This window comes from Podarcis filfolensis (assembly GCF_964270895.1).
Source record: "Podarcis filfolensis genome assembly, chromosome: 4".
Classification (NCBI taxonomy): domain Eukaryota; kingdom Metazoa; phylum Chordata; class Lepidosauria; order Squamata; family Lacertidae; genus Podarcis; species Podarcis filfolensis.
Genome location: NC_139607.1, coordinates 71,888,955 through 71,907,911, shown reverse-complemented (window position 1 = coordinate 71,907,911; position 18,957 = coordinate 71,888,955). Strand labels below are relative to the sequence as shown.

The 18,957-nt window shown below is 41.4% G+C and overlaps 1 protein-coding gene across 4 annotated transcripts in view; it reads left to right on the top strand.

The window, feature by feature from the left end:
- Positions 1-18,957, top strand: part of NME7 (NME/NM23 family member 7) — a 66,542-nt gene that overhangs the window by 40,759 nt on the left and 6,826 nt on the right. For all 4 annotated transcript variants that reach the window (XM_083611681.1, XM_083611682.1, XM_083611683.1 and 1 more), the window contains one exon: positions 8,507-8,614. In XM_083611681.1, the coding sequence (XP_083467807.1) occupies positions 8,507-8,614 (108 nt within the window). The remainder of the gene's footprint in view (positions 1-8,506; positions 8,615-18,957) is intronic.

Genomic DNA, 18,957 nt, shown 5'->3' with positions numbered 1-18,957 from the left:
AAGGAAACATTCCTGTTTTAAAAAAACAGCCGCTGCCACCATTTGCAATAGCTGACAGCCAGAGCAGCTGCAGTGTGAGCTTTTGACTCTGTGGTTCCTTTCTCATTGTCTTATAAACCATTCATTAAACAAAGCCTTTTTTAAAAGCAAAAACCAACAACCCTGAATGTGAAATGTGGGCGACTAAATGACTGTTCGGTGGATTAATAATTTAGGGTTTGCTCACTGGTCTGTTCAGCTTGCTTCTCCTTTCTACTGCAAGACAACCTGACCAGAATTTTGATCAGTTTATTTCTTTGCAGTCTCACAAACATCCCTGACTAACCAAATTTGAGATTACTACTTTTTTTAAAAAAGAAAGATACAAACAATACTAAATATAACCGTTTTGTGTCGCTTCATTTCAGATGTGCAGGGATAATTCCCAGTTGAACCAGCATGGCACTGAGAAGGGTGTTGACAACAATTCTGGGCTATTTTAAAATCCCAGCTCTGGGTTAGGAGGGCACAGCTTCTCTTGCTACCTCACTCAGGGCCATTTCTCACCTGAAGCAGAGCAAGCCAAAGAATACAACCCACAGGGAGCTGTAGCCAATCACAAAGCCTAAAATTTAATGTGTAGTGCTGCAGAGCCACATTTTGAATATTCATTTCTATGCTTCTTTGCTTTGCTGTGTACATACCACACAGTTAAAGCATATCTATCCTCCGCTAAGGAATCCTGTGAAATACAGTTTGTTAAGGGTGCTGTTGCTCAGTGAGGTGTAAACTATAATTCCCATTATTCTTTTGTGTGTGTGTGTGTGTATGCTTTAAATATATGGTATGTATGCAGCCTTAGTCTAGTCTATGGGTAGGCAAACTAAGGCCCGGGGCCGGATTCAGCCCAATCGCCTTCTAAATCCAGCCCGAGGACAGTCGGGGAATCAGCATGTTTTTACATGAGTAGAATGTGTCCTTTTATTTAAAATGCATCTCTGGGTTATTTGTGGGGCATAGGAATTCGTTCATCCACCCTCCCCAAAAATATAGTCCGGCCCCCCACAAGGTCTGAGGGACAGTGGACTGGCCCCCTGCTGACCCCTGGTCTAGTCACCTCAAAAGTTATGAACTCCATCTTGGAATGTGCTTTTATTTTAGACTGTGATGACTGGCAGGATTGTAGAGCTTTATCCACTACTCCAAAAGCCCCCAGAATTTCAAAACTATGCAAGATTGTTTAGATAAAAGCTTCTCCTTGCATGCAGAACAATTTTATACAGGTGCTGAACTTATTAAAGCCCTAAGTGGCTTTGGGATCCAAATGCCTGAAGGAGTGTTTCCTCCCACACCAGCCTTCCTGTGCATCAAGTTCTTTAATTAAGGCCCTTCTCCAAATACCATTATTTATGTATTTATAGCCTCTGCTTAATCATGTTGTGTGTTTGTTAAGCTTATTGCTGGAATCCATTAGATGAAGGGTAGTCGAGAATTGCTTAAAATAAAATGTTTTACTCAAAAGTCAATCCTGCTAAGTTGGGTGGGACTTAGTAAGTGAGTTTAGGATTGCAACCCTAGCCAGGCATTACAGTAGTTTGTTTTGTGAAGGTGCATACAATTGATGAGTGCATCTACACCAGTGGTGGTCCAATACATTTTGCTACTGGAGGCAAAGGACAAGATGGTACCCCCACCTTCCATTCCTGCTGAACTAGGAGCTGAATCTTAACTTCAGCAGTGATGATATCATCTTGTGAACCTGGGACAGCTGGCTAGCTTAGGGGGTCCAGGGCATGCCATGTGGCATGTAGAGTTCTTTCCTTCCACAGAGAGGAAAGAATGAGGGGCTCTGGGCAGCAGCCGTGCTGCTGCCGACTGCCAGCATCTGCTGCATGAGACCATTGCCTTACTCTGCCCAATGATAGGGCCAGCCTTTACCCTCGTGGATTCAGTAGATACTTGCAAAATTCAAAATGCAGCAAGCTGTTGTAGATTGGCTAATTTGATAAGACCTGTGATTAATGAGGCAGGTGCCTGTTGTTGGTTGTCATTCGCCTGATGCTTATGAGGTATGCGTGTTGCTTTGCTTGTTCCTGCTAATATAAAGTGGCAGGCATTTCTTCCCCCTTACAAATGGATAAATAGCATGCAGGTAAATCATTAACTGACATTAGAGTGGAATTAGCCATTCAAGCCTTTAACAAAAATCTCAAATAATGCTTTATTTATTGATTTATAAAGACTTCCAGTATTTGGCAGCCTCTAGTAAATTTTGTCAGTGCAGCTAAGAAATAAAAGAGCTAAAACAAGGGTATACAATATTTATTCAAATAACATTTATTTATTAAATGTATTTTTAAACCCACTTTTCCATCTGTATGGGGATAGTCAATGTGGTGCTCTCCAGGTGTTGTTGGACTTCAGCGTCCATCGTGCCTGACCACTGGCCATGTTTGCGGAGACTAATGGGAGTTGTTGTATTAATGCATCCTACCTAGCAATGGAATATTTATTTTTATTTATTTATTTATTAAATTTATGTACCGGTCTTCATCTGAAGATCTCAGGGCCGGTTCAGAGCATAAAAATACAAAATACGTAATAAAAACAAGAGCAAAAACAAAGCAAACCCATAACCACCACCCCCCAACAAATTTAAGAGAACATAGAATATTAATTAGCCAAAGGGCTGGTTGAAGGAAAAGTTTTTGCCCGACACCTAAAGATGAAGGCACCATGTGAGCCTCCCTGGGGACAGCATCCCACAAAATGGGGAGCAACTGCAGAAGAGTCCCATTCTCACGTTGCCACCCTCTGGACCTCTCATGAAGGAGGCACATGAAGAAGGGCCTCAGATGTTGATGAATACAGAGAAGAGCTACTTGTCAAGATCTTTAAACTTTGAGGAGATGATATAGGGAGAGGCAGTCCTTCAGGTACTGGGGCTTGATGAAGCCATTTAGGACTTTAATAGGCAAACATCCCTTCACCAATTTCTCACAGAAGCAAATAAGCAGTCAATGACACTCCTTCAAAATTGGTGTAACATGATTACATCTGACTCTACCGGTCAATATTCTGGCAGTCCAGCAGCTGTGCATACAACATATTACAGATAATCTGGTTGAGAGATAACCAGAGAATAGATTGCTCTGGAAAAGCTATCCCTGCTAAGAAAGGGGTGCAGCTGGTGAACCAGTCAAAAGTGGGGAAATGAACTTCACGCCGCTAGGTCCACATAAGCCAGGCATGGCCAAACTCGGCCCTCCAGATGTTTTGGGACTACAACTCCCATCATCCCTAGCTAACAGGACCAGTGGTCAGGGATGATGGGAACTGTAGTCCCAAAACTCCTGGAGGGCCAAGTTTGGCCATGCCTGACATAAGCCTCCAGTGATAATGCTGGATCTAGAAAGACTCCCCAGCCACATGCCTTCTCCTTCATGTGTAGTGCAGCCCCACATAGAACAGGCTATATTTTTTCTCAAACTTGAGAACCACTTACCCATAATGTGTCGCATGTTGTCAGGATTCATCCTCAGGGTTTTGTTTTTGGCTTCATCCAGCTTAATACTGCCCCCAAGGACTGATGCGGCACCTGCACAGCGTCACCTGACTCTGATGACAACGAGAAATAGAGCTGAGTGCCGTCAGCATGCTGTGAAGCCAAGCAGAATTTCCCCAGTGCGACTGCCTGAAACCAGACCTGTGGGCAGGAGCAGAATCACTGTAACACCATGCCCCCAATTCCCAAATTATAGCACTGACCCAGTAAGATATCGTGGTCAATTATGTCAAAAGCTGCCGAGAGAGCAAGAAAAATCAATAGAGTTGCATTTCCCTTGTCTCTCCCCTGATAGGAGTCAGCAATCAGAACAAGCAGGGCAGTTTGTTGAATCCAAATTGAAATAGGCCCAGATAATAAATTACCTCCAAGTGTGCTAGGAGTTTCAGCACCACCAGTGTCCTGATTGCCTTGCCCAGTAATGGGATATTGGCAACTTAGCAGTAGATATTATCTCTTGCAGCAGTAGTGTGTCCTGCTGCCACCACCACCTGCCCTGAAACCTCCGCCATTGGCAAAGAAGTGGCACTAGTATCGGTGCTGATTTCAGGTGAGATCTCTCATGTTCTGCAAGATCTTGCATGATTTCAGGTGAGATCTCAACAGAAATTGGTGCCAATGCTCGTGACACTTCTCTGCTGGCAGTAGGGCAGGCGGGGCACCTGCAGGGGATTCCAGCGCCAGAGGCAGCTGCCACATCCTGCCTTAAGGCTGCATTAGCCCTGGTACCCTGAGTCCAAATAATTTGAGGTTTTATCTTCTGTTACCATCTGCCTGGCTTTAGATGGAAGTGGGTCAAGAGGTTGATCTTAAATGTCTGGGTAGCTTCATGCAAGAGAAGGTGACCCTTTTAGGTGTATTTGTGAAGTACAGTGGTACCTCAGGTTAAGTACTTAATTCTTTCCAGAGGTCCGTTCTTAACCTGAAACTGTTCTTAACCTGAAGCACCACTTTAGCTAATGGAGCCTCCCTCTGCCGCTGCGCCGTCGGAGCACGATTTCTGTTCTCATCCTGAAGCAAAGTTCTTAACCCGAGGTACTATTTCTGGGTTAGTGGAGTCTGTAACCTGAAGCGTATGTAACCTGAAGCATATGTAACCCGAGGTACCACTGTATGCAATACAAACATTGCGGGCTTCATTGTGTATCACTACGTAACAGTTTGGAAGGGCTCTATCTTCCCTGTGGCTTCTTTCAATACCACTTTGCTTGAAAGCCCAGAATCACATGGCAAGGACTAACTGCACGAGTCATTGCTGCCAATGGAGGGTGGGGGTGATCACGAGGGATTTGGTCAACCTACACGAGCAAAGGGTCTTCATTGTCATCCCCACCCTTCTGTGCCCACCGCCCAGCTTGCCAAATGCTGGAAATCCAAAGCCAGCAACGTGAAACTAAACGAGATACTTTTCATAGACCAATTCCTCCCTATGCTTCGCAGGAACTGGCTTGGCCAGTTTGAATGCTGACACGTTGTCACTCAAATAGCCATTTTTGTAAAATACCATGTTAAGTATGTAAGGACTGTAAATGCTGCATGTCAACAAGAACTTGCGCTGGAAGCCTGCTGTCACAGAATTGGTTGATTTATTCAACCCCGTATATGAGAATCTGCTTCCTCTTTTTCAATAGTCTGTGTTCTGCCCTTTTCTGCGAAACCCGTTTTTATTTGCTTGCCTGTTTGGCACTCTATCACAGCAGGAGGAGTTCTGGGCTGGTGATATCAAGTATCCTGCAGGGCTTCCCCAGTGTTATTGTTACTCCAACACACCACCCCAGTCTTGCTAAGCGGCAGCACCACTAGTGAAGGGAGCTGGCCTTCTGAACCATCTCATAATATCTCTCAAATGTTTGCTGAGGAGGAGGTAAATCTGAGCACATTAGCCACCATTTTTATTGGTTCTGCTCCCCTGCCAGTGGCCAGATGCACTGAAATTTAGAAGGCAAAGCTTTCCCTGTCATTTACTTTCATGCCAAGAATATTTTCATTTGCTAACTTACTACAGGTTGTCAGGCTACAGTTAAGGACAGTGTTGATCTAGTAAAATTGGTCCCACTCAGCATGCTGGAATGTTGTAAATGTTGACTGGTCCTAATAAAGGCAATGTTTTACTGTCCCTGGAGTTTGTTTTTCTAATTAAAATGTTATATTGAATTATGAATATATACACAATATATTTCATTCAAATTCAAATATGTTTTATTGGCGTGTGTACACGCATTAATGAACTAAATGTCCGTCTCATCTTTGTCCTACTTGTTCTCAAATCATCCCTGAAATGTAGGTCAGATAGCTACAAGAGAATTTACAGACAACGAAGAACAAACAGTTCTTAACATTTCTAAGGGATTTACTGTGAACAAGTGTTCTTCCCGCTGGACTTTTCATTTGGTGTCTGATGCTGGTAGACTTTCTCTGCTGCAGCTTTGCCCAACCTGGTGTCTTCCAGAAGTTTTAGACTAGAATTGGGAGTAGTCACAGTAGTTTCTCTTGCAGCGTTAAAAAATGAAGCCTCACCCACAAATAGAGAGGAATTTGACAGGTACTCACCCCATGAGCAGGGACCCTGTAATATTTCTATGTACCTTCTCTATATGTATGATTGTACTTTGATTTTGAAACAATACAACCTCTACAAAATGCACCCCAAAGTTAATTGCACCATGTAGTCTTTTGCATTGCCTGATTGTAAAGCTGGTTTGGAATCTTATACTTGTTATTGAATGGGAAATTATATTCTGAAAAGGATGGTTGCTACCATTTAAATCAATTGCCTTTAATGAAGAGACAGACCTTGGCTCATTTGTCACCTCAGTCTTGAGTTGCTCTCCATCAGGAAAAATTACAGTTCAATTACTGGTTTCTGCCTTTCTCTTTTAGTGGAGCTTCCACTTCTCCAATAAATTTGTACAGACTTGCAGCTGCACTTTTGTCAGCTGATGCCAGAAGCAAGCAGTTTAATTTATAACTTGAACCCTCCTTTACATGCTGCTTAGAAACTTGCACATATTAACAGGTGCTTTTTTGATGGCAAGGTGGAAAACCTCTGCACTGCAGCAGTCTGTTTTGTTAGCAAAACTGCTCTATAGACTTTATAAAAAAAAACTTTTATTATCCAGAGTAGCATCTCCCCCACATGCTTGATCCTGCATGAGATGTATGGATAATGTTGATATGTAGATGTCCCAGTTTTCACATGGCTTACTAATTGGAGCTTACTTTTGAATTTCAGCATTCAGACTGGCAAGCTAGTAGGAGGGTTTATAGTTCTGCAGTGTGTATGACATGACAACGGACACATAGGACTGATTGAAATTGAGGAGTACTTCTTGCAATCATTTTTGGCAGACCAAAAGGTTCCAACAATTTTTCAATGGTTGTTACAACGAGGAAACATTTTCCACACCCTGAATTGGCTCCATTTGTTCTTTCACAATGCTGTCACATAGCCAAATCGGATTCGCTAAAAAGCATTGTTACATTATCCATTTCAGAATATGATCTCCAACTGGTGAATGTCCACACAATTTGGATCTCACAAAAGCTGTCTATTCTATCCCAAAATTGAAAAATAAAATGAAATGTGCTACACATAAAGAGTTATAGGTCTCAACAGTAAGATCTGAAGCAAACCTTTGACAACATTGTGGATATCTTTTATGACAGAGAAAATAGAGATCAGAAGTTAAAGAATTAGGAATCAGTTTTAACTTTATATATTTAACATGAGATGAAAATCCTCCTCTCTTGCATAATGTTGAACTAGCTTGAAGTCAAACGTATCATTTTAGCCCATCTAAAATTATAGCAATGTTCTATGGCAGAAGCATTGTACTTATTGCTATGTAGTATTCTTGTTTGCTACATAATGCTAATTGTTAGAACATGCACCTGTGATGAATTTCAGAATATTAGTTTTTGATAAGAAATACGACACAAACAACCAGCGTTCTATGGCACCTTAAAGACAACCAGTTTGATGTACTACAATAAAAGTGTTAGATTTGAAGGTGCCCGGGGATTCAATGTTGGTCTTGTACAGTGGTCTAATTTAAGTATCCCTTTGGTATGTGGCACAGTGTTGGCTTGCCTCCCATTGCATGTAAAAACTTGAGGAAATCAGAAAAATATTCAAGCTGTAAATGCGGGTGGAATCTCAACTAGAAAAAAAAATCCAGGTTCCTGCTGCTCTAGGTGCCTAAAAGGTGACACTTATGAATTCTAGACTGTTGCTCACCATCTTGGGAAGCATTCTTACCTAAAAAGAAATCGAAGTTCATTTAGGTACTGGGCTAGTAAAAAAAAAAAAGATTTCTGTCGAGCAGATTGGTAGAAGTATCCATCCCTTGTTTGCCAGCCTGTTTGGTTTCCATATGTTCATCATAGACAACATGGTGATTCTTTCCCCATGGCCAACATATAGAAACCAAGTAGAATGGCAGAGGGCAATAGCCAACAGAAGTACTTCAGTTAGTGAAAGGACTTCTGGCTGTGCAATGGAACTTCCCCTCCCTCTCCTCTCCTGGCATGCACTCTGGCTTCCCCAACCCCAGAAACAGATTTGGGGTGTGGCATAGGGGATGCACAAGGAGAAGAGAGGGACAGGAAATTCTATTTCATAAGTGGAAATCCTTGACCTAGCGGAAACACCAAGTTCAAGACAACCCAGAGAGACCACTCTTATTTGCTTGCCTGCGGCGACCAGGTGAATTCTTAAATGCAAGGCCCAAGTGGTACTTTAATTCTCTCTGGCCTGTTGCTACAATACTTTTTTCCTCATTATTTTACAGTTCTTTGTATATGTGAAGGGGAAGTCAGGATTGAGCCCTTTTACTTTTGGTAAACACTGTACTATAGTGCATAAAGAGTTCTTTATTATATAAAATGCTTCTATGAATATATTTCTGTATCTTCACATAACAAGCCACTTTCTTCACCTGTTAATATTTTTATGTTGCACAGGAAATAGCTCGTTTTCTGCGTCCTGGCACGCTCCGTGCTATCTTTGGTAAAAACAAGATCCAAAACGCTGTTCACTGCACAGATCTTCCAGAGGATGGTCTTTTGGAGGTAAGGCTCAGTGATGCATCTTTATATTGTAGGATGTTAAAGGAGTCTGCGAAGCTGTTTTGAGCTTTACAGTGAGATGCTAAGCAGAAGTAAAATTACTATTTAAAAAAATTATAAGCCTTTCACGTTTGGTAGGGATATGGGAGAGGGCCTTCTCAGTGGCTGCTCCCAGACTTTAGAACTCCCTTCCTAGAGAAGCTAGAATGGCTCACTACTTGTTGTCCTTCCACCGGCAGGTGAATACTTTCTTGTTCCAATAGGCTTTTAGGAACCGACTGCTTTTAATGAAGGTCTGGTGCTGTGCTGTTTTTATTGTGATTATTTGTACGGTTTGAATAGATTTTATATACGTGTGTAGTTCTAATTCTGTCAATGTTCAATTGTTTCTTAATGATTTTTTGGTATGTTTTTTGCATGGGTCCCGTCAGGGGAAAATGTGGGGTATAAAGGAATACATAATAATAATGAATGGTGGCAATAATTTTAATGGACTTTTAGTTAAAGTCGGCATCATGTGCAGTTACTTGTACAGTTTTTACTATATTACTAGACAATAAACAACTGAAGCAAATGGAGAATTAATTCTGAATACAGTCGGCGAACATTTTGCATGGGATTTCCATTCCCAGCCCCCATGCACCTTGGTGGAATGCATATAAGCATGCCCCGCCCCAGTTACGCCCCCATTCTGCCCTTTTTGTGACTGGGAGTGATTGTGCATCATTTGGATGTGCGTTAATCGGTTGCTGCCTGTAATAGCAGAAGCTGAAAATGCTCTCCAGCAAAAGTTTTTAAAGGCTTACATTTTGTAGCCTTCATGGGAATTAAATTGAAGGGTGGTCCATAAATCACTATAATAAATGAGTAAACATTTATATACAAACTGGATTTTTATTACTTTATTAAAGTAAATTACTCTAGGGTGAACTCATTAGGACTGATTTTACATATTTTTGTGTATGTGTGTAGTAAAACCCCCCACTCACCCTTGATGCATGTTTGGCTGTGCATGTAGCAACTGAGTTATTTGAATAGTTCATCTGAAGCACAAACACAATTGATTTATAAAACTTTTATAATGCTTACTGTAATGAAGATCTCTAAGCAGTTTGATGTGCTACCATAAGCCTTTGCCTTGGATAATGTCAACCTTCATGGCTCTTTTGACTATTCTTTTAGCAGCAGGGGTGATTCTAGATCATACGGTGTCAGGCGGCTGAAAGCAACTCCCGCAGCCGGTTGCCAGGAACGTACAGACAAGGAAAAGTTCTTACCATCTGCTTTTTATTCTATATTTACAGAGAGAGGCTTGGAACACAGCCTCTTGGATAAGGGTGTTGTCCCGAGTGAATCTTCACCCCCCTTCTCCCCCACTTCCTCATTTGTCTTCAGCATCACCCCCTCTATGGGTGGCGCTTAGTGCTGTCTTGTCTTCAAGCTCTTTGCTCTCCTACTTTTAAGGCTCGCCAGGTTCTGGGACATGGTGGGTCTGGATTGCTTTCTAGTGATAACCTGTCAGCCATCTGCTGCTCTGGCTCTGCCTTCTTCTCCTCTCCCATTATTTCCCAACTTTTCCCCTCATCTTCCTCTGAGCTGTGACTTCCCTCAAACCCCTGTTGAAATTCTGAACTGTCTTCCTCTTCTCTGGAAAGGTCAGGCTGGGGAGGTGGTCTCCACCATTCCTCTGCCCAGTCCCTGACATACGGATGCTATCAATATGCAGCAAATCAATATGGGTCAAAGACAGAGTATTAACAATTACACCTTTGTGGCTTGCAAACCATTGGCCTGCTCTGCTGCAAAGAGCATATTCTGTGCCAGAATGTGACTTCTTTTCAGTGTAATTGTAATATATCAGCATTTATCTGAAGTTTGGATGTTGCGTTTGCCTTTTAGAACAAGTTGGTGAGGAAAGGGCAACAGTCATACAGAATAACACACGTTTTTGTTTGTTATTATGATATGCATTTTGTGTTTTTATATTTTAAACCGCCCTGTGATCGTTGGATGAAGGGTGATAAAGAAATTGAATGATTTAATTAATGCAATGTGGGGGTGATAGTGCTTTGCCACATGCAAATAGCATGAGCCCTTGCTTTGCATTTCTTTTTAATAACATAGGCACAATACTCTGTTGCCATTCTGTAATTCAGTCACCCATTGATGCAGCTTTAATGCCAACAAAGCACTTTATGTACTGGTTACTTCTCGCCTGGCAATTGGACCTTATTCAGCAGTTGCAATGGATGTCTTATCAGTGTCACATTAATAATGCAATGGTGCACTGAACGCTGCCGTCCGATTCCCTGGCACTTGCAGTCAGTGATTTGAAACCCCTGCACTCGGATGCACATCTAGTGTTCTTCTTTTGTGGCCTCAGGTTACAAAGTGGTTAGTGGTGGCCAGTTTTATCAAAGCCATTTGATTGTGGCTTTTGGCTTCATCCATAATGTTCTTAGTACAGTGGTACCTTGGTTCTCAAACGCCTTGGTACTCAAACAGCCTGGAACCCAAACACTGCAACCCTGGAAGTAAGTGTTCCGGTTTGCGAACTTTTTTTGGAAGCTGAGCGTGTTCCGTTTTAAGTGTTACGCTTCCGATTTGATTGCTACACTTCCATTTTGAGTGTTATGCTGAGGTCTGTCTGTTTTTGCTATTTATTTTGTGTTTTTGTTTTTACAGCTCTTTTTGTTTTGTTTTTGTGACTGTGTGGAACCCAGTTCTGCTACTGATTGATTGATTGTGTGACTGCAGTACATTGTTTATTGCTTTCATTTTATGAATCAATGGTCCCATTAGATAGGAAAATTCATGTTAATTTGCTGTTTTAGGGATTGTTTTTAAAAGTCTGGAACGGATTAATCCATTTTGCATTACTTTCTATGGGAAAGCGCGCCCTGGTTTTGGAACGCTTTGGTTTTAGAAAGGTCTTCCGGAATGGATTAAGTTTCAGAACCAAGGTACCACTGTACTTCTACTCCAGCAAAACTGGGTTGCCTAAGGAATTTGCATAGAAAGCTGCAAATCCCGATCTCCTTCTCCTCTCTGCCCCAATATGGTATAAGGCTACTGTTTTACTTATTTTTAAAAGTCAGACAATATTAATATTGGTTGTTAATGAAATTGATTTAAAAACACACACTACAGACCATTAACTGTAGAGGAGTTGATGGCACCAGTATATATAAAAGCCAGGTATATAAACAAACTTTAGTGGTAATTTTTGGAAGCTTAGAACATATTTTTATATTAGCAATTTCTATACTCTTTGATGAGGAGGGAGTAAACCTTAATTATACCACTGGAACTAACATCTCTATAGTTTTTATCTCTGACAGCCTGATCACAAGCAGGTATAATCAGAAACAAGCCCTACTTTCAGTTGGGCTTGCTTCTCAGTAAATATGCTTGAGATTGCAGCCTTGTTTTAGCCCTTCATCTGCATATTGTGAACGGATTAAGTATACTTAAAAATATGTTGCAACATAATATGGGCAAACTGAAAATAGTGAAGTTAACTCGTTAAGAGATGGTGGATCCATGCAATGTTTTCATTCCTCTATTCAAAATGTTGACACTACTTATGAACTGGGTTGTGAAGAACTGCAAAAAATAGGTATTTTAGCAGGTGGGGAATTGGTAAGCAAAAGATCTCACTGACAAAATTAAGGGGAATAAGAGACTCTGTTCTGAGGCATTCTGTTGCTGCTGGCATGGTGGCCTCCAAAAATATCTTCCACACTCTTGTGAGTATGGGTATTTGCCCAACAATCCCGATACTTTATGTGGAAAGCACATTTCGACATTATCACAAGCTAGTAGTCTTCCTATTAGACATATCTAAAGTGATAATGAAAGACTTAACGCCCTGTGTGTGAGAGACTGTGGGAAGAAAGCAGGCAAAGATTGAAGTCTGGTTTATGCAACTGGGTTAGGAGTGTCCATTTCCAGCTCTAGCCATTCCTGAAGGGGGATAACTTTGCCACAGTGATAAATGAACTGGAAACCTCCTGTCTAGATTTATTCTAAGTGGGGCTATCCTTGAAGACTATTCAGAGACTGCATCTGGTGCAGAATGCTGCCCTGAACAGCATGCTAACTTGGAAGATTATTGTACCTGTTCTGCATGAACTGTACTGGTTGACATTTTATTATGTTTTTATCTGTGCTGGAAGCTGCCCTGAGTGGCTGGGGAAACCTAGCCAGATGGGTGGGGTATATAATAATATTAATATAAATAATATAAATAATAATAATAATAATAAATAAATATTTCCAAACCCAATTTAAGATGTTGATGTTGACAAAGAAGGCCCTAAACAGCTTGAGCTTAAGTACCTGTGGAATTCTCTGTCTCTGGAGGTGCATCAGATGTTATCAGAACGTCAGTACCAGTGGCACCTATTGACCTAGGCTTTTGGGTCTTCATTATATTGCTTAAATAGGTTCTTGCCGCACTTTGAGTTGTTGAACCTCTGTTACCTTGCTGCTATTTTGAGTTTATAATACCTTTTTGTCATGTTAATGCATAATCTTATATTATTTGTTGTTGCTGTGCTGTGTGTCATACTTTTATTTGTGAACCACTCTGGACTTATTTATTTTTTTCAGTCAAAGGTTACTGGATATATGAACACAAATAATAATACTAGACCCATGTATACAACTAAACTGCTCTTAGCTGCCCAGTGTAGTTGGGATAGAGAAGGATACATATCCAGATAAATAGCTGTTGTGCAGCAGCAGTGTTGATTGGGTTAACATTAGATGCTAAAGTACTCTGTCATAGGGTGCTGTAGCAGTAAGAGACCTGCTGTGGTGCAACTCTTCAGAGCAAGCAGGAAAGGAACACTCTCCACTGAATGTTCTCGTCGTGGGCATTAGAGTGACATGACACAGAAATGTAATTAAAAACCCTTTGATGTTCTTTTCCCACCATAATCTCTCTTCCTGTCCCCACTTCAGTTTGGAAAGACAATAAGGAGGAGCGGTTCTGTGTAAACTATATCACATTTCAATATCCTGAGGGCAGTCTCTGGGCCAAACTTGATACAGCAATAGGAGAGAGCTGGTCATGAATCTCCTGCTGTTTTGAGAAGTTCAGTTGCAGTTGTATGTTGCCTGTATGTTTTGCCCTCTGAATAGCAGCTGTAAGAATCCCTGCTGGATCAAACCAAAGGCCCATCCAAGCATCCTCTTCTCCCAGGGACCAACCAAAGGCCCATGGTTAGTCCACAAGCAGCACATGAGCGCAATTGCATTCTCCCCATATAAGGCGCTCTGCCCTGCCCCCAATCCACCCTTTTAGTGATGTCTTAGGGTCACTTCCAAGCACAATCGCCCCTCAATCAGATGTGTGTAAATTGAGAGTTGCCTGTGTTTACTTACATTTATTTAATGGGATTTGTGCACCACTTAATTGTAAAAACAAACAAACTCTTAAGCAGTTTACATAAAATAAACAGAATAAATTAGCAATTTAAATATGCTAATGTCTATGTATATATGCACATTTTAAAAATCATTACTACAATTTACATTTCACAAAAGGCATGCCAATTAATTGCCCATCCAAATCAATTATTAAATTAGAACCTCATCCCAAACCACACATTTCAGTTCTTAACTGGTTAATTTCCTTCCAGATGAGCCAGACTTGGTTCCAAAATCAATTTCCCTTCCATTAATTATACCAATTCAATTCAATTACCTCAATTCCAGCCCCCTCCAATCAAATGAATTTCAACAAGAATAGGGTGGGATCACCATTCACTTCAGGTGGTAGAGGCCACTTGGGATTCTTACTATGAGGCAGCCTAGGCAATTGTTCATTTGTTCTTTTTAACCTAATTAAGCCAGTAAAAAAAAAAAGTTGCCAATTGAACTGATGTACAACACTGTCAATAGAAACCTCAAATGCCCCTGGGTTGGGAAACAGCGTCCCTTCCTTTTCCATTTGGGGGACAATTGTACAGAAAAAGGTACCATTTCCTTTTCAGTACAGTTGTTTCTGGAAATTAAACAAAATAACACCATTAGCTTCTCCGGGGCATCATTTGACTGACTTAAGTTTAAAAAGAGAGAGCTAAGATCTGTGGCCACCTTGACACATCCTGTTTGTCCAATATTTGATATAATAAACTGGAGTGTGATCTCAGGAAACACTTGAAATGCCAGTGATCCAGCAGGAAATGCACCATTTACTTGGTGGTGAAGGTTGGTGGTGATATTTTATTTATAGATAGAAGGTGCTCCCAGAGAGGAATCAATATAGCAACAGTAAGTTGAGGTATGTTGTAGGACTAGCTCCTGTATACTTTTATTGTAGAAATCTCCTGAGACTGTACTACTTTGGGTTGCTGGTAGGTAAATCCTTTACTATCCACATGACACACAAAAAATGTTGTCTGTTGAAAACTAGCAAGTTGAGAAACATTCTAGCTTCACCTTACTCTTGACAGGAGGGTTTTCTTTGTGCATGGTTTTCTTTTACAAAGAAGAGCATTCAAGCATTGAATCCACCCAACTGCATCCTGAAATGGCACATCCAGGAGACCTGTGGGTCATATTTTATTTTATATTGGCCTCTTATACTTTCCGACGGGAGAGAAATTTTCATTGTCAGTGACTCTCCCTTTGTTGTTTGACCCTGGACTTTAGGCTTCTTCCGCCTTCTGAAAATACCTTCACTAAGCACAGTGAAGTTAATCAGTAACCCTCACATGACTGATTTGAGCCAGGAAAGAAAGGAAGGAATTTAAAAAGCTATTGGCTGTCCCATAATTAAGCCCATTTCATTCATAAAAACTGAATTGCTGTTTTTCTCCTGCGTTAGTGGAGCTAAAGCAGTAACACACCTATTGCAAAGTCCTCTTCAGCTTACTGAATAAAGGGCTATAATTATTATATATCAGAATATATTGGTGTCTGCAGTAACATTTTTGAGCAACTTCCTTCTTTGATGTTTTTTTAAGGCACATAACTGAACTTTGAATTCAGTGCAGTCACAATTAACCTTGAAAAGTTGTAATTGTGAAGTAGGTTCCAGATACAGTGTCAGCTAATCTTTTTTTCTTTTAACAATGCAAAAGTACACTAATACTGAGTTGATGTATGCACACTTTTAAAGATTTTTCTACACATTATGGGGAGTACATATAGGCCAGATGTTGCTAGCTTACAGATCCCATCATTTCTCACTATTGACCATGCTGACTGGGGCTGATGGGAGTTGGAGTCTAGCAACGTCTGGAGAGCTATAGGTCAGCTACCCCTGATAAAGTCACTCTTGAAGGAAACAAATGCCATTATATCCATCTGTCTTTAGTCAAAAATGTTTCTGTAGATCAGAGTTGGGGAACCAGAAGTCCTCCAGACTTGCACTCCAACCCCCATCAGCCCCAGCCAGCATGGCAAATAATTGAGAATTGATGGGAGTTGGAGTCTTAACTACATTTGGAGAGCTGCAGGTTCAGTGTTGCATTGCATGCAGAACCCTGAGGAACTCCTCATTGAAGGCTCAGTGGGACAAAAGAGCACGCCCCAAGCATCACCATCTGGAAACGACCATCCAAGTAGGACCAGAAGCACCACAAAGTGGTGACACCTCCTCACTAACTGGGACAGCTGTTCCAGAATGATACCATGGTTGATGGTATTGAAAGCTGCTGAGAGATTGAGGAGGATTGACAGGGACACATTTCCCCTGCCTCTCTCCCAACAGAGGTCATCATACGGGGCAACCAAAGCAATTTCTGTGCCAAAACGGGGCCTAAACCCTGATTGAAAAGGATTTAGAAAATCAGTTGCCTGGATCTGATCTGTGACCACTCGCTCAAAACCTTGTCCAAGAAAGAGAGATTGGCCCCTGGCCGGTTGTTACATAGATTTTCTGAATCCAGGGAGGGTTTCTTGAGGAGTGATTTTACCACTGCCTCCTTTAAGCAGGCAAAGACCACCCCCTCTCTCAAGGAGGCGTTCATCACCTCCCTGGCTCAGCCAGATATCCCTGCTGCTAGTTTTTATCAGTCAAGAGAGGCAAGGGTCCAGAGTGCAAGTGGTTGCCCTGAATGATCCAAGCACCTTGTCCACATTCTCGATCCTTAGTAATTGGAACTCATCCAACATAACAGGACTAGTCAGTGCTCTAAACACTTCTCAAGATTCATCTGCTGTAACGGTGGAGTCAAGGTCCTGGCAGATGCAAACGATTCTATTCTCAAAATGCTTTCCAAACTACCTGGAAAAGTTCTGCTGGATGACACAATGAGGATGCAATGGAGGCAGCAAAGTAAGCCTTCTTTGCTGCCTTCACTGCAACTAAGTAGGCTCAGTGATGAACCCTCACCATTATTTGATTGCATTTCACTGGCGTTTTCTTCCACTTGCATTTGAGCCGCCTTCCCACTTGTTTTCCTCACTCTTAAGTGCTAGAGTATACTAGGGAGCCAAGCGAGCGCCACAAAGTGGGAGAGGGCACTCAGGAGCGATTGTGTCACCTCAGTAAATATGATAAACGGTACAGTAATAATAAGAATAGTAATCCACAGTCTCAGCGGTGTTCTCCATAGTTTCGTTTTCTGAACTCTCGGCAAACCCGATAATGCAAACTCTTCTTCCCAAAGAGGGAATGATCTAATTGGATTGCAAATTTCTCATGTGTTATTGCAGAGTACCATAGAAAGTCACTGTAAACCAGTAGTCTGTGAGGCTAGATTTCAAGTTCTGTTAGCAGAAAATTCATTAAATGGAAAAGCCCTTGGTGTAATTTTATACGAAATAAAACAACATATAGCAAGGTTTCAGTAATCTGGGCCAGTTTCATATGCTGAACTATGCCAATTGGATTCCTATAGCAAGACAGTTCATATAGACCCCCCCCACCAAATTCCCCACCTGCTCCAAACAGCTGCTCCATGCAGCAGATTGGAACCGTGAGAAGTTTTCTTTTTCTTTTTCCGGCATATTCCAACAACTGTCATTAATATGTTGCACTCAGGATATGCCACAAGTATGCCTAAAATGAAGGGAGACGCTCCTTGCCATCCTTGAAATAAGCTAGCGCTTTAAAAACTGTCGCTATATCAGCACAGCTGTTGTGACACGGGGACAGATTGTGGTAGAGCTGTGTAGATCCATGTAGATGGTGTAGATGGTGGTGGGAGGGAGAACAGTGTGTGCTCTTAAACGCATTCCAGGCCAGAAGGTCTGCAGTAGATTTCACCAAGCCACCTTTAAGATGAAGCAGGATTTGGAGGAAGTTTGTAGTATGCAGAGACAACTAGGTCCATTTAAGTGCCAACTTACCACAGTGTCAGTGTAACTGCTTGGCAAACCAGGTTTGTTTGTTTTTTTTTTAAAAAATCCTGTCTAATGGAGAGGAAAAAATTGCCAAATATCCTTACTTTAATTAATAATCAATGGAAGTAAAATGGTGGTAATGTTCAGATTACAGGTTCACAAAGTGCTTACATGCACTCCATGGTAAGTAGCTATTTGTTTAATGATTTATTGTATTCTACCCCGAAAGAATCATTGTAGAAGCTCAGACCCCCAGAGTGTGTCTGTGTCAGCTCATTTTCATGTGATCAGTTTTTTGTTTTTTCCCTCAAAATAGCAGGAGGAACCAGGGCTTCCTGAATCATGGTCACCAAAAGGGCAATCGTATTTGGGGACTGAAGGATGAGTAGGAAGAGAAATTGTGAAATGAATGGAAATGTGACAAGGAGTGCTGGTGCCACGATTCACTACCTCGCTTTGTAGATATGCAAAATGCTAGTTATTGGAATCTCCCAAAGCAGAGCAGTTTGGCCTCTGAGCTTTGTGTGTGCCAGCACTCCTTGTTCTGTACATTTAGCACACTGTAACAGTTTTCATCAGTGATGTTTGCCAGTACCCAGGTCCTTTGGAGTCCTTTGCCTGAACCACTGCTCACACCTTTTCATAGCGTTATAATGTACTTACTTTAGCCAAGTTTGAAGCATGCTCAGTGATGAATGTTGACGTTAAAGGTTCTGAGTGCTGAATGTGACGTTTTTACAGCTCATCTGCTTTGCTTCCTCTGTAGAAACAACTTGTTCTTGTATGGTACTTGCCTCTGATTTAAAATACGTAATTTGGAATGAAAGTGTGCTTGGTTGCATTCATCATATGAAACAGTGCCAAAGCCTGTATGATATGCCCTGATAAATTTTGCAACGCGGAGTGAGTGTCCAATTCCAACTCCACCAATTATGTTTCATCTGCCTATATATGAGAGATGTAAAACAACTTAACAGCAAGTAAGCCCTCTTCACATCACGTATTTTACCGAATCAACCTTTGGGCAAATATTTAAAGAAAAA